General features: G+C 37.6%; 1 protein-coding gene across 8 annotated transcripts in view; it reads left to right on the top strand.

The window, feature by feature from the left end:
• CNTN5 (contactin 5) overlaps nt 1–19,919 on the top strand; it is a 620,272-nt gene that overhangs the window by 563,439 nt on the left and 36,914 nt on the right. For 7 of the 8 annotated variants that reach the window (XM_032099222.1, XM_032099223.1, XM_032099228.1 and 4 more), the window contains 3 exons: nt 4,638–4,758; nt 18,519–18,677; nt 19,102–19,251. In XM_032099222.1, coding sequence (XP_031955113.1) covers nt 4,638–4,758; nt 18,519–18,677; nt 19,102–19,251 — 430 coding nt within the window. The remainder of the gene's footprint in view (nt 1–4,637; nt 4,759–18,518; nt 18,678–19,101; nt 19,252–19,919) is intronic. The other variant, XM_032099227.1, reaches the window with a different exon arrangement.

A 19,919-nucleotide genomic window follows, 5' to 3' on the forward strand; every position in this document is an offset into this window, starting at 1 on the left:
TAGCAACTGGCTCAGGACAATGAACTTGCTCTCACAAGAAGAATACATTTAATTCTCTTCATTTGAAGGAAGAGCCATATGTAAAAGTTGTTTATTGCAAAGCAATTCACAACTGTTAAGATCTGGTTATTAAAATTAGAGAGATGTCTTTGCCCAAATTAAGGTGCAAACGAGACCATACATCAAAGTCATTAGTATGGATTTTTATTTAACAGTAAATGTGAGGGAGAGAGGGAGAGATAGAAAGAAACAGGAAAAGAGAGGGGGCAGGGAGAGAAAGAGAATGACAGAGAGACAGAAAATATGTCACCACTGCATGGATTCTGTTGGTTCTCTTCTTCTAGTCTTCTCAGCGGTGACGGTCCCAGTCTAGTCAAAGTGATGGCTCACTGTCTTGAGCCATGAGGGGTGGGAGAAGCCCATGAAACAAAAAATCCACTGGGTTTATACTTAATCAAGTTAAGGTAGGAATGCCCAGGTACACCCCCTGCAGCAGGGAATTTTACACTGGATGATGTAATACTTTGAATCACGGGACACTTCAGGAGCCTGATGGTTTATGATACCTTCTAAGACTAAGACATCACAGCTTCCTCTTATATCAGTGACACTGAGTCATTTATGGCCCACCAGAAGGGGTGAGTTCCTTCAGGCTGTGTTTAAATGTCCTGGTACTTCTCTGAAAGGGAATTTCCACAGCTGAACCACTTGTGTAAGGACTTCGGCATGATAAAAAGTACTCCCCCAACTCTCAGGATTTGCCTCTTATCAGCATCTTCTCTTATCTTGTCCAAGACCCAGCTGTAGCCTCTGGTGCATACTCTCTGCACCTGGGTAGTTAAGCGGTTCATTTTTTGAATAATTGACTATTAACAGTCCAGTCTCTCACAACAACCTCTTAAGATTTGTTAGAGGGAAAGAGAAAAAAATCCACACAAGACTTCCTCTCTGTGGGTATTTGGTACAGCTGAAGAACTATTCATTCCTCAAGAGTAAATTCTTTGAAACAGTAAATTCTTCTTTTTTTTGCTTCTGCAAACCACCAACATTAGGACAACGAGTGCAAAAGACAAATGCAGTGATGTCATTACTACTGAGAAAAGTATACATGTTATATGCTCCTTGGAGCCTTTTTGAATTTAGGGAAGTATTTCCAAATCAAAAGCAAATGTTAAGGTATAGGTGGCACCAATTTTTGAAAAAAAATGGTATCAAGCAATACCTTATATGTAAAGCTAATTAGATATGTGGCAGACATGACTGTGACCTCAGACAACATGCCACATTGAAGTAGAGAGAGCCGCAGCTTGACACAACATTCAGCACTGGAGCTGCCCACAACCAAACGAATGGGATGCTTGGGAGCATAATATGAATGGTACAACAATTTATTGTCCTGGAGAGAAACATTAGTCATGACAGACAGCATTCTGAGCTGTATTATTATTATTATTTACTTGCTGCTTAATGAAAACCAACAGTGCACATCAGGTCTATAGCTGATGATGACCTTGAAGGTTACTCTTAGCTTTCCTGAAAATCAGAAAAAGTTGCTTGTTGAACCTATCAGTTTTGTTTTGTTTTAAATTTTAGCTTCAGTAAAATACAATATACATTTCACACAGTAGAAGTTTATACTGAGATTAAGGTGTACTGATACTTGATTAAATGGATAATACATGATGCTCAGAACACAAAGGAATATGGATTTTTCTAATAAAATGCTACTTTGAAATAGTGTGCTTCTTGCAAAATATTCCCTGTCACAAAAGAGCATAAAATCAGTGAAATAAAAAGCAGCTTTTAAAAACATACACTTAATAGCATCAAAATTTAGAACCAGGCAAAGAAATTTAAACACCGCTAACATCAGCTTTGACTAAAATTGAGACCACAAAGTTGCTGATACACCAGGCTGTCCTAAATCATGTTAGTCCAGGTGAGAGAGACCTTCCTACACTGTTTGCATCCATGTCACCCAGGTTTTGCCTTCCCTCAAGGGGAGTGTACGTCTCTGCTTTTGCTGAAGCATCGCATCTTTTTCCACTGACAGAAAATTAAAGCAGAAGAAAGTTTCTGATCTTAGATACTTTTCTTAATGGAGTCTCTGCTGCATTCTCACTTTGTAGGTTTTTTTAAAACTAGATTGGGATTGTTCAAGTTTAAGTAGTAACTGCAATGGCAAGGTGCAGAAATCTTCTTAAGACTTAGAAAGCCAGCACACCAGTTTAACCTCCCCTGGACCTTTTTGTGACCTAGAGCCTCTTATCACAGAATAAACTAATCAACAAATAATCTGTCTTCTAAGACTTGGAAGAGTCTTTAAAATTAATGAAGACCACTCTATAAATGCCACTGAACAGCAGTAATGCAGGATTTTTTTTAGAGTTCCGGGTCAAACATATCTCCTACTTATCTAAATGGAAGCTAATATGTGCCATTATTTTCTTGATTATGATCAAGAATCTAATGTCTGAGTATGTACCTATCTGTATGAAACACAGTGAGTTTAATCTACTCACATATCCCCAGGAATGCTGGCTGCACATCCTGTTATGCTGTAATAAAAGAATTTCATAGAGATCTATTGTACTGCACTGCTTTCCACTTACAGCAATGATTCCTTCAATTGATGCTTGTCTGCGCAGTTACACAGGTGCGCAGATGAAATACATACATTTTTTCGTGATAAGAATATTAGGATTCACACATTCATGAACCCTCTGGAAGTCAGAGTGACAGCCAAGATTTTTAACAGCTCCTGAGCAATGAAATCAGACAGTTGCTACCCATTACGTTATTCCTCACACTTAACAACAAAACACACATTAGATGTAAATTATCCTCAAGAGAGGACAAATGTGGACTGATTCTGGTCTTATCCTTTTAATAACTAAAGCTTTGTACCAAGATCACTAAATGTCTTGAGCAACACATTTCAATAGCTATTAAATGCTACTGTGTTATACAGCTTAAAAAATTTATATCCTGAATTTGACTCCGGGTGGGAGTGTGTGCTCTTCTTTTGCATTTCGAGCTGTAGAGTGCTCAGATATTCTTCTCCACTGCTGTGATTTCTCATATGCCAGAGCAAGAATATAAGAATTGCATTATGGCCTGACTGGTCTGAGTATCTCCCCTTCAGCAACATTATTATCTAGATTGCTTCAGAAGACAAAACACTCCCACAGTAATCACGCTCTTAGATCCACAGAGTTATTAAGCTATAGATCATGCCCATATTCACTTTGTCCTCGGAAGCAGCCTTGATGTCTCCACCTCTCTTTTCCTTCTTTGCATGTGAATATCCTTTGGTAAAGATTTTGCCTTGGTGCTACATGGAGTATTACCACAAATTACTTCAAAAAATGTAAATGAAGAGAAGATTGACTGAAGAAGTATGCCAAGATATGCTGGAAAGGAACTCTTCTGCCTAAAAAGAAAAAACTAAATTATAGAAGATTGGATCTTGAAATGAATCCTATTTCATCTTGTCATTAATGACCTTAGCATAAGAGAAAGAAGTATGCAAATGGCAATTGTATGGTACAAAACTAGACATCTTACCAATACGGCAGATGATGAAAAATAGCAGATGGGAACAGACAAGAAACACGATCCTACAAAGAACAAGGTCATGCACACATGAATGGCTAGTTATGAAGTGGGAGCTCATAACTTGCAAATGATTAAGGATAAAGATCTGAGTGTATCTACATGAGCACAGAATACATATGTGCCACAGAACGCAAATATAGATCTAGGTGAATTCAGTGACAGATTTCCAACACATCTAGAGAAGTATCAACACTTAAACCTCTAGTAAGATTTTATTTAGAATTCAGGGTACAATTCTACTCACTCAGGATCAAAATTAATCAAATTAGAACCACTGCGTGGGATAGAAATATATAATTCAAGGAAAAACTGTCAGTGTTTGGTTGTTTAGCAAAGTAGACCAAATCTGAGACGGGAAATGCCTATACTCCATTCATGTTTCTTAAAGTGAACTTTGGGGAATTGTAAGCTAGAATTCTAAAAAAAAAAATTTGAAGTGGTTCTCTCTTTATACATTTTGCACATTTCAGATTTAAATACAGAGTTCAACAGGAAGGACAAGAATCTGTTCATATTTTCTCAACCATATTTAGCATTAACTTCCTCTATATTATTAAAAATCAATCAACATTATCTTACAAGTTATCTTAATTTCAGCACACTAGCAAGACATATTCCAAATGTCACTGCATTGCAGTAAAGAGGAGGAGGAAGAAAGTTCTTAATTTCTAAGAGGACTTTTTTAATACCAAGGATAGCATCCAAAATACTTCTGTTCATCTCCTAAATTAATTTCTTTGTGCTAGTTGGAATAATTTTCTTTGAATGTGCAAATATGCGCAATGTGCTTTAAGCAAAGTCAAAGTTATTAAAAACCTGAAATGCTCTTCTTTAATCCCTGTTAATAATTGTATAAATGCAGTGTTCTGATAATCCTCACAAGAGGGTATTAGGACACATACATTTTGTAAGATGAAAGCTGCATTTAAGTGTTGCTCAAACTGTACAAAAACACCCTTGTGAACTACCTTGAACACAGATTTAGTGAGTTTTAAACTGGCACTTCATTCCTGTTTCAGCAAGCCTCCTCTGCAGATTTAATGATCAGGAACATCCTCCTGATGCACGCTGGGAGATATGGTTGCAGGGTCCAGACCGCAGCAGACACCGTGTCAGATGAGACGGAGCTGCTTGTTAGGGGTGAGTATGCTCGTGGTGCCCCCCTGAAAACACAGTCACCACACACTGTTGTACCAGGGAATTTAAATACATGAGCTCCAAGGATGCCTCTGCCATGCAGTGGTCCTTAGATTTTATATTATTGAAGCCATTTGTGGTAAACTTGGTGTCTTTGAAGGCACTTTCACCATAAACTGACCTGCAGACTCTGCAAAGAGAAACAAAAGATAGTGGGTTAATAGACAGTTTTAAGAGAGGTAACAGCACAAAAAGTATATCTGATTAGCTAAAATAGACAGTTAGCCTTCACAGACCTGCATAAGGTAGGTATAATGAGCTCTTTGTGTTTTTATGTGATGCTTTGCATTTCATCTCATGGTCAAGCTATTCTTTCAGCTTTAGCAGTTTAGGAACATTCATTCATTTCCTAAGAGGAGGGTCCAATTGTAAAATTATAGATATGAACAATGAAACAAAAGCCCCATAATATGATGAGGATTTGGGTTTATTCACACATGGAATTTTTACCACCAATTGTTCACTGCATCTTTATGCCCAGTCCTATAATCTGTTAAATTTTTTCACCTGTCATTTAATGTTCCTGATTATGCACAGGAACACAGATTCCTTTTCCTGCAGGATGCCAGATCATACCAAAGATGCCACCTAGTTTACAATAAAGCAGGGCACCAGCACCATCTGTGCCTTCCATCAAGCAGAGTATTCCTGCATTCGGCACTACTTGTGTGTGTGTGCATACTCACATGTGTGTTTAGTGCCTGAGGGGATCTGAGGACTTACATTTCACTTACTGGCATAATGACTGGTGGGTCCTGCAATGCCAAGAGACATGGATCCCTGCTAGGTAGCACAGGTGGGTAGCCTTACTGTGGGTTATACATTTTTGAAATAATAAATCAAGGTAGATATTTTATTAACATTTGAAAAACTGCAGAAAAAAAAAAAAATCAGTTACTTGGCTATTATAATTTTTCAAAAATACTTATTTTAACACATCCCACAATGTCTTTAGACTTGATGTCTTCCTATCCGTCACTTTTAGGACAAATATATGTTTCAACTGATAAAGAATGTTTCTGGCTGACTGCAGGGCTCTTCACATTTCCATGAAAGTAATAGTTAAATATTTCCATAAAGACACTTTGAGGACCATCAGATATCTATGAGCTATGGCACTATTGGGATGGTTGTATTCAGCTGACTCGTTGCAGCCATGTAATACCATTTTAGCTGCCTTATTAAATCTGATTCATCCTTCTGGATTATGCAAGACCTTTTGTGTTACCTTTGTCTGTCTCAGACAGGAGCTGGAGGCTTTATGAATGGGCAAGGCAATCTCAACTTTAAATTGAACTTTTGTGACAAAAAGGTCTTAGTTATTATCTAGGATAGACTGATTACAAAATTATTTTTAAAGAATACTGGTTATATAAATTAGTTTATTGATTTTGCTGTAGAAATGAAATTCTTCTCTGAGGAAAAGGCCTGAGATTAAATTTTTAAAAAGGCATTGTAAGAAGCACCAGGATGCATTTATGTGAGTCTCATTACCATGTCACCATGCTGTTGAAATAAAAACTATAACTGCTTTGTAGTGGAATTTAAATTCAAATATACTTTGCTTAAAATTTTCTCCTTTTCTTGTTTCTACAATTGGATAATTATAGGATAGAGTAAGAAATTTTGTTTTGTATTGCAAAAAATGTTTAAAGCACTTTCAGTGTAGAGTTGTGAATGACTAGACCTTACAGACCTCAACAGTTCAAAAATCAAAAATATTTATGAGAATCTAATATATCTCTCCTTATACTTTTACAGGAACTTCATTTTCATTTCAGTATCTCTAATTTTTTTTCTCCCCTATCTGTCTCACTTAGTGGTGTGCAATTTTACACTGATGATCCCAAATTGAAGCACCTTTCAAACTTCTTTAGGTTTAGCTTTTGGTGATACTGGACATTGCTTAGGAGAAGATACCAGCAGAAACGGATGTTTCAGTAAACATTTCAGTTAATTCTGAAGAATTCTACCTGACAAAGGAAGTCATCTTCTATGAAGAAAACCCATGCAGTAAAGCTTTTAATTCAAAGCCATATAATTCTTTATTTCCGGTACATTTTATAGTTAAAATAATTTCATTTTATGCATATTACAAAACATCCCTTTCTTTTAAATGTTACAGCCCAAAGCCAAACTGAGATAGCAGAAGCTTTGTTATGAATTTTTATATGTACTGATATAACCAAACTTACAGCAGATCCTTGTTCTGACCTTACTTTCTCTCCTTTTGCCTCTGCAGAAAATGCCAGTGAAAATACTGACAATATGGTACCAGCATATAACTCCATTTCAATCATTACTTCTATTGTAGGTTTCATCTGGTATTTAAATATATCATTGCAGTTTTTTTCCTGAAAAAATATTCTTCTTACAACATTTCTACAGGAAATAAATTTGACATACAGAATAAATTAAATTAAAATAATCTCATTCTCCCTCCTTTAGATCTTCGTGAATCTCAGAATTACTGCTACTAGCAAATTGACTAAATTTAAACTGAAGTATGCATTCAACTGGTTCACTATTTTTAAGTCAAAGGACTGTTTGTCAGAACTTAATTACAAGCGACTTGGAAGAGTAATGTACCTTGTTGCAGCCTCCTCAGATGGAGGAAGCAGAAACAAACTTTGCAGACTTCTGTTGCTCATAATTAACATCCTGATCTTTAACAGACATTCACCACTGTATTTTCAAGGAAGTGCAATGTCTCAATATTATTTATTGTGGGCAAAACATAGAGTATCCTTAAATAATATTTATCTATTTTGAAATAATTTTTACTAGTTGCTCTACTGGAAATTCCCTTGAATATATGCCAGGGAATGTCACTATTTTTGCCCTTGTTGTTCTTTGTTCTGCATTATACAATGAAAGTTAAATTCCAAAAATATCACCAATGAAAGACAACACAAAGAACAAAGAATGAACAGTGCCAAGTAAATCTCGATTTCTTTGAGTCTAATTACTCATAAGAATGTATTTAATGGTGCAAGAAGATTCCTGAATTTACTGCCTATATACACATCTGTGTGGTTGTGTGCGCGTGTGTGTGTGTGAAACAAAGGAAATAAAGACAGCGGCAAGTTTCTGTTCTGCAACTTTCTATAATGTGTTACATGTTTTTTAAACCCTAAATTTAAATTTTCAAATTCACTTCCTCACAGGTCTTGAATTTAGGTAAGTTGCAGTGAAATACAGGTCTACTATTTTTTCAATAATGATTGTGACCTAGTGAATCTCTTTCAGGAACATTTCAAAAGTATACATGAAAAGATATTCTAGATCATGTTCGGACAAAATCAGGATTCAAGTCCCATCAGCATTTACTACTCAAAAAAAACTCCAAATACTTCTCTAAGTGCTTTGAAACTGTGATTAAACTATGTATATTGAAGTAAGAAAAACTTTTTAGTGGTCCTTAGCAATTCTTTTTTTAATGCTATCAATTATGTGGGTTTCATTAGGAAGAGATGTTCTGCCAGCAGCTGGACCTGTCAGGCAGTACATTAGCTTTCCAGATTAAATGTCTTGCATTTTATTCTTGGAGTGAGTTGTGTGAGAGAAGTATTTTGGTAGTCTCGTGCTAGTCAACAGTGACCTTCAAGGGTGGGCTGTCCTGACATACCAGGCATCATCTGTTTATATTCAGGTAAGCTACTATCTAACTTACAAAAGTGTTTCCTCTCCAAATACAGCTCTAGAAAATTCTCTGAAATTCATCATCATAGGTTTTTTTTATTATTAGGTACCTAAAAAAAAAAAAAAGTAATGATCTTTTATTCATCCGACATCCACCATCCCCTCTAGATACACACATTGATTCTTTAGAGGTCCCCAGAGAGTTCTTTACTCTCTGAATACAGGAAGGATGACAGAAGATTCAGATCAAAGGCCAGAACTGATTTAAAGCAGAAGTGTAGCAATCACTTTCAACTTACCTCAGCAGCTGCAGTGCTCACCTACAATGTAGGATAACTTTGTTTATCTGTCTCAGACCAGAACCCCAAATCACACTTTCTCCTTAAAAGCATGCTATACCTGCAGGTGGCTGTTAGGTGGGGTCAAGATATGTTTAAGCCTCTTTCTGAGGTAGAGGAGCCAGGAGCACAGAAATGCTGTGACAAACAAATAAGGTGACAAACAAATAAGCACCTGGATATGTAGGGCCCAATTTAGGACGTCTCAAGTAGCCCAAATGTTTTCTTCTGTCATTGAATTGAATCCTGCTCTAGAAATGAACAGACGTTCCCTCAGGTGAACCTCTGTCAATGGCTTAAGCCAATGCACTGAATTGGTTACTGGAAAGGGAAAAGCTAAATAACAGGCATGCACCCTCTGCACCAGGTTTCCCTCCATATGAGCAACGACACAGACAGTGGTAAATCCTTAAAAGCCGCTGCAATATTTTCTAGAAGACAGTGATCAGAACCCATAACAGCAGAAGATACATAGGTTGATGCATCTCAAGGACATCTAGAAGAGAAAACATCTTTTCACAGAAGCTGGTAACTATTCTGGGACCAGGCTTGCAAAAATGTGCTACCTCAAGTGCAGTCCCATGACAGAAATTATGTATGTCTGATGATCACAGAAGTAGTTTCAGTGGAGTGAATGAAAACAACAAAAATCACCACTATGGACTTACATTCCTGACACCCGAGTCATTACCTGATTTCATTTCATCTATGTCTTCTATTGTTTGTTCACCCAAGGAAATGCAGAATACCTGTTTGTCATGCAAACAAGAATGTTTACATGAGAATGTAGATACACAGTCAACGAATGTTTTCCTCATCACATGACGACAAGAGCCATTTAAGAAGTAGAATTAAGTAGAAGTTAGAAGCAATTTATGATTTTTATGAATGTCAATCCTGTCCTTGACATCAGTCCAAGAATAATTTTCCTATGTCATGTGCATTTTCTGGCTACCAGCCTTTACTAATCCACCCAGATCTTCAACTCACAGCGAATATTAAGTAGCAGACGAGCAGAACAGCAGAATGCTACAGCTTGGCTGGTTTTCCCCCTATCATTGGCACACCAGTAGTCGAGCTGTCTCTGTACTGATTTTTCACAAAGAAGTGATTACCTATGCAGAAGGCTCTAATACAGGATAAATATGCATGTCATGTTCTGACACTAATGATATGATCACAAACATGGGTACCAAACACCCAAGTACCATCCAGGAGACCTGCCTCTCACAGATGTCTCAGGTGATCTTGTAGCCAGCAATGTGTCAGCTTTTCTTAAGACAATGCCTGCTTGCTGAATTAATTTGTTTTTTAAAGCAAGAATTCCAAAAAGAGCTTATTATATTCTTAGTTCCCATCATGCTGTTGAAATCTGAAGTTATCTGTGCTTTTGTGTTTTCACTACAAAGGGTATCTAAATGATCCCATGCTTCAACTATGTTTCACTGTAAAGATGTTTAGAACTAGAAATACTTTTATCATAAAGAGGTTGACACCATGAAAGGGCTGACCCTTACTACCTTACATTGGTCCACTTAGCTACACTATTTTCAGTTTGTGTTTATTTAACTCATCAATACACAATCTAGTACTCAGTGGCTGGGAGGTTTTGAAGAACACCAGCAGAAGTCATAGATAAGAGCAAAAGGCTACTTCTTACATTTACTTTTGGCAAAAAAATCTCTTTTCTCTTAAAACACACAGTTTCTAATGAACTCATTTGAAGCACTGCTTTGCCATAGGCTGCAATAAAGAAAAGCTTGAGTAGAAAAATCTCCTTCCAAAGTCAGTTATTGTATATTCCTTGCTCTTTCTTCTGCAAGTTTGGAGTGTTGGCTGGAGAAAAGCATCTGTAGTTCAGCGAAGAAAAATAGTGCAAGCTGGGAAAACCATACAAGAGTCTAACTTGCTTTCATAAAAGTCATCATGAGGCTTCCTATAGTCAATTACAGGTAAAGATCCCTTTCACATACACTGAGATGAGCAGTTGTCCTGGGTCAGCAGCAGTTTCCAAGAATAACAGAGCTTCTTGCAGAGTAGAGGATCAGTGAAAAACCTGCTGTAATACTCGCCTCATATGGATGGGCACAGTGCTTCAGACATTTAGAACAGAGTGAGTGATTTTTGTTATATAAACCTCCATATTGGTAGAGATGATAGTGACACCACAGACACCAGAATAGTTATTTTTCATGGTTATCTATTTCCTGCATGACATTCCTTTTTAGAAGCATCATGACTGAGTTAGGAATACAAAGTTGTGAAGCGAAAGGATTGGTTTACATCTGTGAAAGCTTCAGTGCCTAATCAATAGTACCAACTTTCCAGGATTTAACGTTTATTTAATAAATTAAAGCTTTTTATCATAACAAATTACTGGTTTCAGTAACATTAAGTTGTCAAATTAATTCCATCAACTCTTATTTGTAAATTAGTCTTGCAAAGCTGGCTTACAATTCATTACAACCAAAAGAGTAAGTTGCATTGGTTTCAAACTACTCAGATAGAAGCTGGATGCTGCATTATGCACTGCCAGTCTATGGAGCAGCAAGGTCATCTCCAAACTTTCTTTTTTTAAAATTTCTCCACCTACTTGCAAAGGAACAAAGACTATCATTCCCAAAATTACTTACTCAGTGTTTGAATTTCTGCAATGTAAAGAGTGTAAAGGTAGTGATATTGACAGTACAAGGTAACTAAGCCTGAGAGAGTGTGGCTAAGAAGATGACATTTAGGTCTCTTCCAGGGAACAGCAATGCAGTAGCCAGGCAAGTTTGCTCAAGTTTTGAATGTGAGGTGCTAACTAATGACATGTGTCATCTTCTAAAACAAAAAAGATTTCAAATAAATAAAATGCATAGAAATTATTTATTCTTGATTCCTTTTATTTATCAGTGTTCATATAAAGGATCATTTCAGCACATCTAGTCCCTTCAACAATTTATATATTTTTAGATAGATAGATAGGTGGATACAGAGATAGAGATAGATATATAGATATCACTCTCTACAACTACCTGGAAAAAGGCTGTAGTGAGGCAGGGGTCAGTCCCTTCTCCCACGTAACAAGCATCAGGATGAGAGAAAATGGACTCAAGTTGCACCTGGAGAGCTTTAGATTACATATTAGGAAAAATTTCTTCCCTGAAAGAGTAGTAAGGCATTGGAATATGCTTCCCAGGGAATTGGTGGAATCACCAACCATGGAAGTGTTCAAAAGGTGTGCAGATGTGGAATTGGTGGTGAACATAATGGGCCTAAGTTAATGATTGGACTCCGGGATCTTATAGGTCTTTTCCAACCTCAAAGATTCCATGATTTCATAATTATCATAAGAGTACTTTATAAAATATTTTTATATTTATATTTTTATATCTATTATAAAGTATAGTTTAGGGGAAATAATGTATTGTTGTATTGGTGTCAGTTATATTACAAATAGACCTGTGCTCTCTAAGCATACAATTAACTTTGTTTACAGTTCTATCTCGTTCCTGTACATTTAATGATTTTAGTAGATTTAGATGCCTGTTATTTTCTGGGTATTTTAGCAATAGTTTACTCACTGTTGTTCGCTTTTATTATCTTTTCACTTCTTCTGCTCAAATTGTGTTTTCTATTGTTATGGATGTCAATTGACATTGTGATTTTCTAAGGGAAAAAAATAAAGTCCAGTCCTTTTAATTCTCTGCATCAATGCTGTATACCCTTGGAAACTTATTAGCATACACAGAGCTAATTAAAATCCTTTGACCAGTACAAATATTATTAAAAAAAAAAAAAAAAAAACCAAAAAAACAAAAAAACAAAAAAAACAAACAAACAAAAAAAAAACCAAAAAAAAAAAACCCAACCAAACATGGCAGAAAGCTTCTTTAAAATTGAGATGAAAATCAGCTTCCTTCTACAATATATAACATGTGTTTTAAGACTGTGCCCTGAGAGCTAACCAAATTCACTGTGCATGCCTAGCGTAAGTTAAATGAGCATTGAGATCAAACAGCTACCTGCAAGCTGTAAGACCTTGAAATGAAGCAGAGCACAATCCTGTAGTGTGAAGGGATGAAAGCCTTTGTGACTACAATCTGTGGTTTGAGTACACATTTTGTGGTCTAAAAATAAAATAAAAAGGTTAAAGCTATTCATCTTATAGACTGGCAAAACTAGCAATCTAAGCAACAAATAAACTATTACACTTTATTTTTTGAGAAGTAATGTTTCCTCTGAACTCCAGTGACCCGGAGCAAATATAACACAGGAACTGCTGGTTAGGTTGACCACCCTGCTCCTTTCTGTTGAGGTATTGCCAATAAAACTTAAAGACAAGTACTTGGGTTTAAAGGCTTCCAAACACATTATTAAATGGAACGTAAACAAGGTCAGCAGCTTCTTGCTGGTCCTTGAAATTACATTTGAGCTGTAGCAAAGGCCAGGAAGATGCCCTGAGCACAGACCCCATTATTTGGACTCACAGAATTGTCCATAATACCGAACTGTTCCCTGAGGCCAGTGGGTACAGCAGAGTTCCCATTCACACAGTTACATTCCTAGTCCCACCGCCCTCAGGATGGGCATGGCAAACTGCCTGTTAGGATTTGCCCCAGCCCACAGTAATCCATGAATTGTGCCAAAGCACTGGCTGGAAAAGTCATAACTTCACAGGGCTGGAATTATGATGGGGTCTGTCTGCCAACATAAGAGCAGATAGGATCAGGGCTAGAGTTCAGATCTGCACTTTGGCCCTCTTCAGCGTATCATCTGACACATTTATAACATTGGAAGATAGTATATTACTGTAGATGGAGAATCAGCCCTTCAGCCCACAGACTTCAACACATTTCCAGCAACTTGATCTTTTAATAGGACTTCTTTTTTTTAAAATTTAATGATATGAAAGGGAAGTATATTCATATCTTTAAAAAGCTTTTTTTTCAAGAGTTTCAAAATGATTCTTTGTTCTAAGAAGCTTTTTAACAAGCATCGACTTATAGGTATGGACTTACTTCAGTCAAAAAGTGCCTAGAAGCAAATATAAAATTAGAGATCAGATGTGATGATGTTTATTAACTCAGTTCCTGAAAGAGACACATGAAGCCTTCGAGTGCTGGTGCCCAGAGTAGGACTGCAGGGAGTGAAGGAAACAGCATGGACCAGGGCTGGGACAGCTGGCAAGGGATGCCCTACAGCACTAAAGGTAGTCAGCAGGCCATACCAAAGAAAGGGACATTTCCAAAACTCAGTCTCTTACTCTATTTGGGACCTGCTAGCAATATCATCCATGATCAATTCATAGGCTACTTGTGCTTTTACACCTTAGATGAAATTCTAGTTCCCTGTGCTGACCATACATTTGTATCAACAACTACTGCTGCACAAAAATCCAGCTCAGAGGTTCTGGACTGCAGTCTGGAATCTGAGCTCACAAAAATCAGCAGCTCTCAAGGTTGTCTCGTTCCAAGTCATTATTTTTAGGTTTTCACAGGGCAGAAAAGTCATCAGGGCAAAGGGACACAACATGACATTGGTACCACTAAAGGACTCAGGCAGGACACCAGGGATTTCTCTTGACCCTCATCCCTGAAATTAGTTGACACTATTCAGGCTGAAATAGTCAATCAATTTCTTCTCTTTCTTACATGCCAACCCTGAGCCTAACTTTCCTGTTTTCCCTGACACTGACTGGGTTATAATCTCTCCTTCTGCCCACATCCCTTATGTACCTTATAGAAACCACGCATGGAGGGACTGGGGTTATGGATATATCCACTAACACCAGAGTTTCTCTAGCATCTACTATACATCCAAATTTCTTTCCATCATCCCCTCCACCATGTGCGAACACATCGTCTGTCATTGCTGGGTACAGCAAAGGAATTTATACTGCAACAGCCAAGCTCCTGTTTTATGCAGCCATTTTATGTGACTTTTCCCAAATTCTGTAGTTACTGCCACTTTCTTATGCTCTTTTTCTTGACCTCTCATCTTCTTGATGACAAGCCAGTGCACCTTGTCATTCATAAAGCAAAACTCTTCAGGTCAAGAAATCTGTTTGTGAACTGCTACATAGCAGGCTTCTTAGCTGTTTGGTAAAAATAGGAATTCTCCTGGCCAGGCAGCAGTGGAGTAAATCAGGGCATATCCCGGGATTCACAGGAAAGGGCACTGCCTCACTGAATGACTACAGCTATTATTGGTAATTGTTTTTCAAGAATTCTCACATTAACATTGTATCGTGGCAAGCAATCTAACGACCTCTCATTCCAACCATAAAAAGGTACATAAAACAAATTTGCCAAAATGCATTCATGCATGTCCTGAAATGAAGTATCAATCCATGGAATTGCTCTGAAAGGAGATAACTGACTAATATCCTTGTCAGTGGGTTCCCAGTGCTCCCAGAGTTGTATAAGAGCCTATCACAGCCCCAAATGTCTTCTTCATGAAGGTCGACTGAACTATAGTGCATTTATGACCAGCCATTTTCTGTGTAGTTTCCAGATAAGCATTTGAACAGACCATGCATTTTTTCCTCAATTGGCTATTCTCAGCTAAAAAATTGTTTTAGAGATGCTGAGCAATAACATAGCCCTTGGGAGAAAAGCCTTTCTGCATTAGCCATCTGACTGACACCATGAATGATTACATCCAAGCACCAAATTTAATGAGATTTCTACAAAAATGAGTGACATCTGCATAACACTCGTGTCCTGGCTAACTGTCATAGGTTTGTCATCACTGAGGCTTTTGTCCTTTATTAATCCACTTTCAAGAATGCCTGCTGTTGGAAACTGAAATGCTTTTTAGCAGTCACCCTGCAGACTGTAAGAGCACACATCTCCAAAAGCATAATGACACATTGTCATGCCTAGGAACGCATTTAAAACATTTAAAAAACATGAGAGAACTCTGACAACAAAATATATTGAGAATTTAGCTGGGGATGTATGCATAAATATTATTTTATGTCCTTTAATATAAGCAATGTCCATGTTCTTTTGTTACAATATAGTGGCTAGAAACTCTTTAACAATATTCAGAGTGCATGGGAGAAATACTGTCATAAAGGAAATATACTAAAGTATTTCCCTATAATTTTTTTGTGCTTGGGACCATTATGGTCTAGGGCTCCAACCCAGTAAAAGCATATGATTGTATCAAAACCCCAGCTTTCCTCTAAACTTTCCCTCATGGCTACAAATAAAAATTTCACTAATATTTTCCTACATCAACAGATAGCCTGAAACAGTAGAGGATGAAGATTGAAGAATCACCCTATTTTATTAAATTAGCCCCAGGACTTTCTGTTCTGAGACAAAGATCTGACCTGGCGCTCCCCAGCAAAGAACAGAAAGCACTTGGCAGGAAGGCAGGAGTGCAGAGAACATGTAGTACTGCCATGTTTCCTTCAAGGAAGAAAAGCAAGACATTTCCACTGCAAATGAAGTGGGACTCCAGAAGGCCAAGAGCTGCAAGGTGTCCAATGGAAGGCACTTCCATCTTATTCCAGTCACTGTTTGCGGCTTGATGAAAGCCACTGACAACAGCAAAGTCAAGCCTGGTGAGTGGGCAGAGCAAGGGAAGAGGAGAGATTCCCTGTAATGAAGCTGCTCATTGCCCATGAAAGTGGAAAACCTTGCTCCTCCTATGGCCCAGAGTCATATCCTGAGCTCCTGTGAAGACTGCAGTGTGTTGTGAAGACAATATTCTTCCATCATATATCCATAGCACTAAGGTTTACTGAATTGAATCTCCTGAATTTCAAACATTTGCTTCTCTTTCTTGTTGTTATTACTTCTAAATGCCATGTATTTCCAACACTTTAATGTCAATTGGTTGCTTGTAGATCATTGCAAATAGAGGCAAGGGAATAGCTCTCTCATTTATAGGATTCAACATTTCTTTCACTCTGAAGATATTGAGTCCAACTATTGCAAAATTCTGATCCTAGTGCTGTCATAGTTCATGTAACCATGTTTTAGTTGAAGGCATATCAGAAGAAACATAAAGCTGTTTGCAGCTGCAAATGACAAAAAATCACAGTATATACAAATACTTCTGTTAATGGGGTTTTTTAGCCTTTGATGTTCAGATAAATTTGTTTCTACTCTTGGACTAAGAAACCTAGCCAGTAAAAGATTTGATTGCATGAAATAGCACTAAAATATAAAAATTCTGAAGCCTGTAGTGCAGAAATACTGCTGCAACTTCCTCTTCAAATGAAGGCACCAGATCCCTGTGTTTGCCACCTTGATCTGCAGGTGCTGAGCTCTGACATTTCAGCAAGTGGGACCACACCACTCACCACAGTTCCAAGGAATGGAGGTTTTCAAAGGTCCTACTCCACTACAGCTCATGAGACCTTCAAACAGCACTGGGCTCCATCAAAAGTGTACCAGCAATGGCTTTCTATTAATGAAGTTTTGTTTCCATCACCACCCTTCCTGCAGTTCCATTTTGGTAGGAAGTGTCCATTAGCACATCTCTGATTTCACAGTCCTCCATCTTTGTAGGAGCAGAAGAAAAACATCAGCCTTCAATAGCAAGAGGATGGAAAACAATTAGAAGGGCCTTGGATGACCAAAAAAAATACATATTTTTCATAAAAATTTTAGGTATTAATAATATGAATATCTTATGGAAGTATCAAGTTCTCTCCTCCAGGACTTATATAAGCTTTTAAGTATAAGAAATCACAAGAAATAGGTTTGTTTTGCATGTGTACATGACAGAGACACATATTTTCCCCAAAACATCTGCTAAAAACAGCTATGGAGGAGAATGCTGAGCCAGAACAAACTTGCCTCCAATTTAGTTTGGAAAGCATAAATGGACAATGTTTTCAAACACCAGCCATATCAATTATCAAGAAGAATTAAATAAGAAAACTATGGGTGGGAGTGGGACGTCAGAGACACATTTTCTTTGCAAAGTCATGTTTGTTACCAGAGACCTCACTTATTGCAGCAGTCACATGGCCTATACAAATGGTGATTAGCATATTCTCATTTAGAGCAGCTAAATGGAAAAAATAATCCTCTATTTTTCAAATTAAGAAGTTTTCATGGAATTTTTTTTTTGTTTTTAATGGTCCCCTTGTAATTTTCAGCTTTTGAAATATTTAGGTTTGGGTTTTTATTTTAGTTTTAGTGGCTTTCAACCAGACAGTGGGACTTCCAGCAGGAATCCAGGCAGGTTCTCTGAATGAGTGAATTTGAGAACAAGGAGGAATGCTGTGTTCTTGATTCAGGTATTAGTAATATTACTGCTCTTCATGATGCACATTCTCCTGTGCTTCATTTTGCTTACTAGCTCTCTTTCCCGCTGACAAGCCTCATACAAAGAGAAGATGTGATTGTGACTGTTCAGTCTAGCCTGGATGCTTCTTAAGGTTCCTCTTTTTTTCCTGTAATTTTAGGTTCAGAACAATTATAATGGAGTTTTGCAGGTGTTTTTTAATCTGTTTCTATTTCTGGTTCTTCTGCTGTCACTCTGACAAGTTAATTGATGTTCACTCACACAGCAGCTAATGAATAGCAACAATCACAGCTTACCATCAGAAATCGTGGAAATGAGGTATCTCCATGATGTAGTACTGTGTATCTTAACTCTCATATTTCATGGATATTGAACTCCACTGGGTCCCCACAGAATGCATCTCCTGTGTTATTGCTGCACATCCACAATGATGGTGTAGTCTGTTTGATTATTCCACTTTATTTCTAGGTCCTCCTGGTCCCCCAGGGGTTGTAATAGTGGAGGAAATTACAGACACAACAGCAACACTCTCCTGGAGTCCTGGGGCAGACAATCACAGCCCTATCTCCCTCTACAACCTGCAAGCACGCAGTCCATTTTCTCTTGGCTGGCAGACCGTAAAAACAGGTGAGAAAAACTTTCAAACAACACAAGTAGACTGTTCAAAACTCCTGATCATAACAGTAATAACCACTGGCAACTACAGGAACAGATACTCTTAAGAAAACAATGGCAAATTAAAAGCACTGATTTTTTTTTTTCTTTTTTTATTCCTTTTGTGTTACTTAGCAACAGCTCTGAAAGGACAGCACAAAGACTCCTGCCATGATGCATCTGTGAATAAGCAGAAAGCTCTCCCCTAAATCCTTCTAGCTGTGTCTTTTCAGGAATACTACAGTGCCAAAAACCTAGCTACGATTTCTGACATATTAGATCCTTGCTGTCGGTCATTTCTAATGACCATGTTATATCACAAAGTCCGCTTTCTATTGAGATGCTGCAGGTCAGCTTCATATTTCTGAGTGACCTGTACATTTCTTTCTCTCTGCAGTTCCAGACCTCATAAGTGGTGACATGGAGTCTGCTATGGCTGTGGAACTGAACCCTTGGGTGGAGTATGAGTTCAGAGTAGTAGCAACCAATAAAATTGGGACTGGAGACCCAAGTGCACCATCGAGAGTGATCAGAACCAATGAAGCAGGTAAGGAAAGGATAAAAAAGTTACTTTTACAGCACTATCAGAAACAAGAGCTGCTCTAATATAACAATAGACAGGATCTCTGTTCACTGGTACACATCTGTGTGTCCAGTCATCCTCTGTTCCAGGGTGATATTCTTTGAAGTGGGGAGACAGTTTTAATTACAGGAATATTGTCTAACTTACAGAAACTTCAAATAAAACTATTCCTTGCTCTTCTACTCCATCTGAGCTGCCTCACTTTTCATCTTACACTTAAGCTATTCCTGCCTTCTCTCTGATAGACTTCTGCTGCTCTTAAATTAGGCTGCATCTCAGTCTCTTCAAACAACAATGGAATGCATCTCAGTCTCTTCAAACAACTTCACCTAAGCCATATCTTCCCCCATATTTTTCATAACTTCTCTCAAGACAGTGCATGGAATTTTTTCAGCAAGAATCGGAAGTCATAAAAAGCTGCTTAATTTAAAATACCTTGTATTCTAAGTGTTTCTATGTCCTGCACACTCTACAATGAACGGTTACTACCTTTTAATAAATTTCATTGTATTTCTAATTAGAATGATACTGTGGGGGACATGAAATCAAAATATCCTATTTGGGTATCTTGAAAGTTACAATGGACTCATAAGATTTGGAATCATTGACAATAACTTGGGCAGAATGATGGG

This window comes from Corvus moneduloides, chromosome 2 (assembly GCF_009650955.1).
Source record: "Corvus moneduloides isolate bCorMon1 chromosome 2, bCorMon1.pri, whole genome shotgun sequence".
Classification (NCBI taxonomy): Eukaryota; Metazoa; Chordata; class Aves; order Passeriformes; family Corvidae; genus Corvus; species Corvus moneduloides.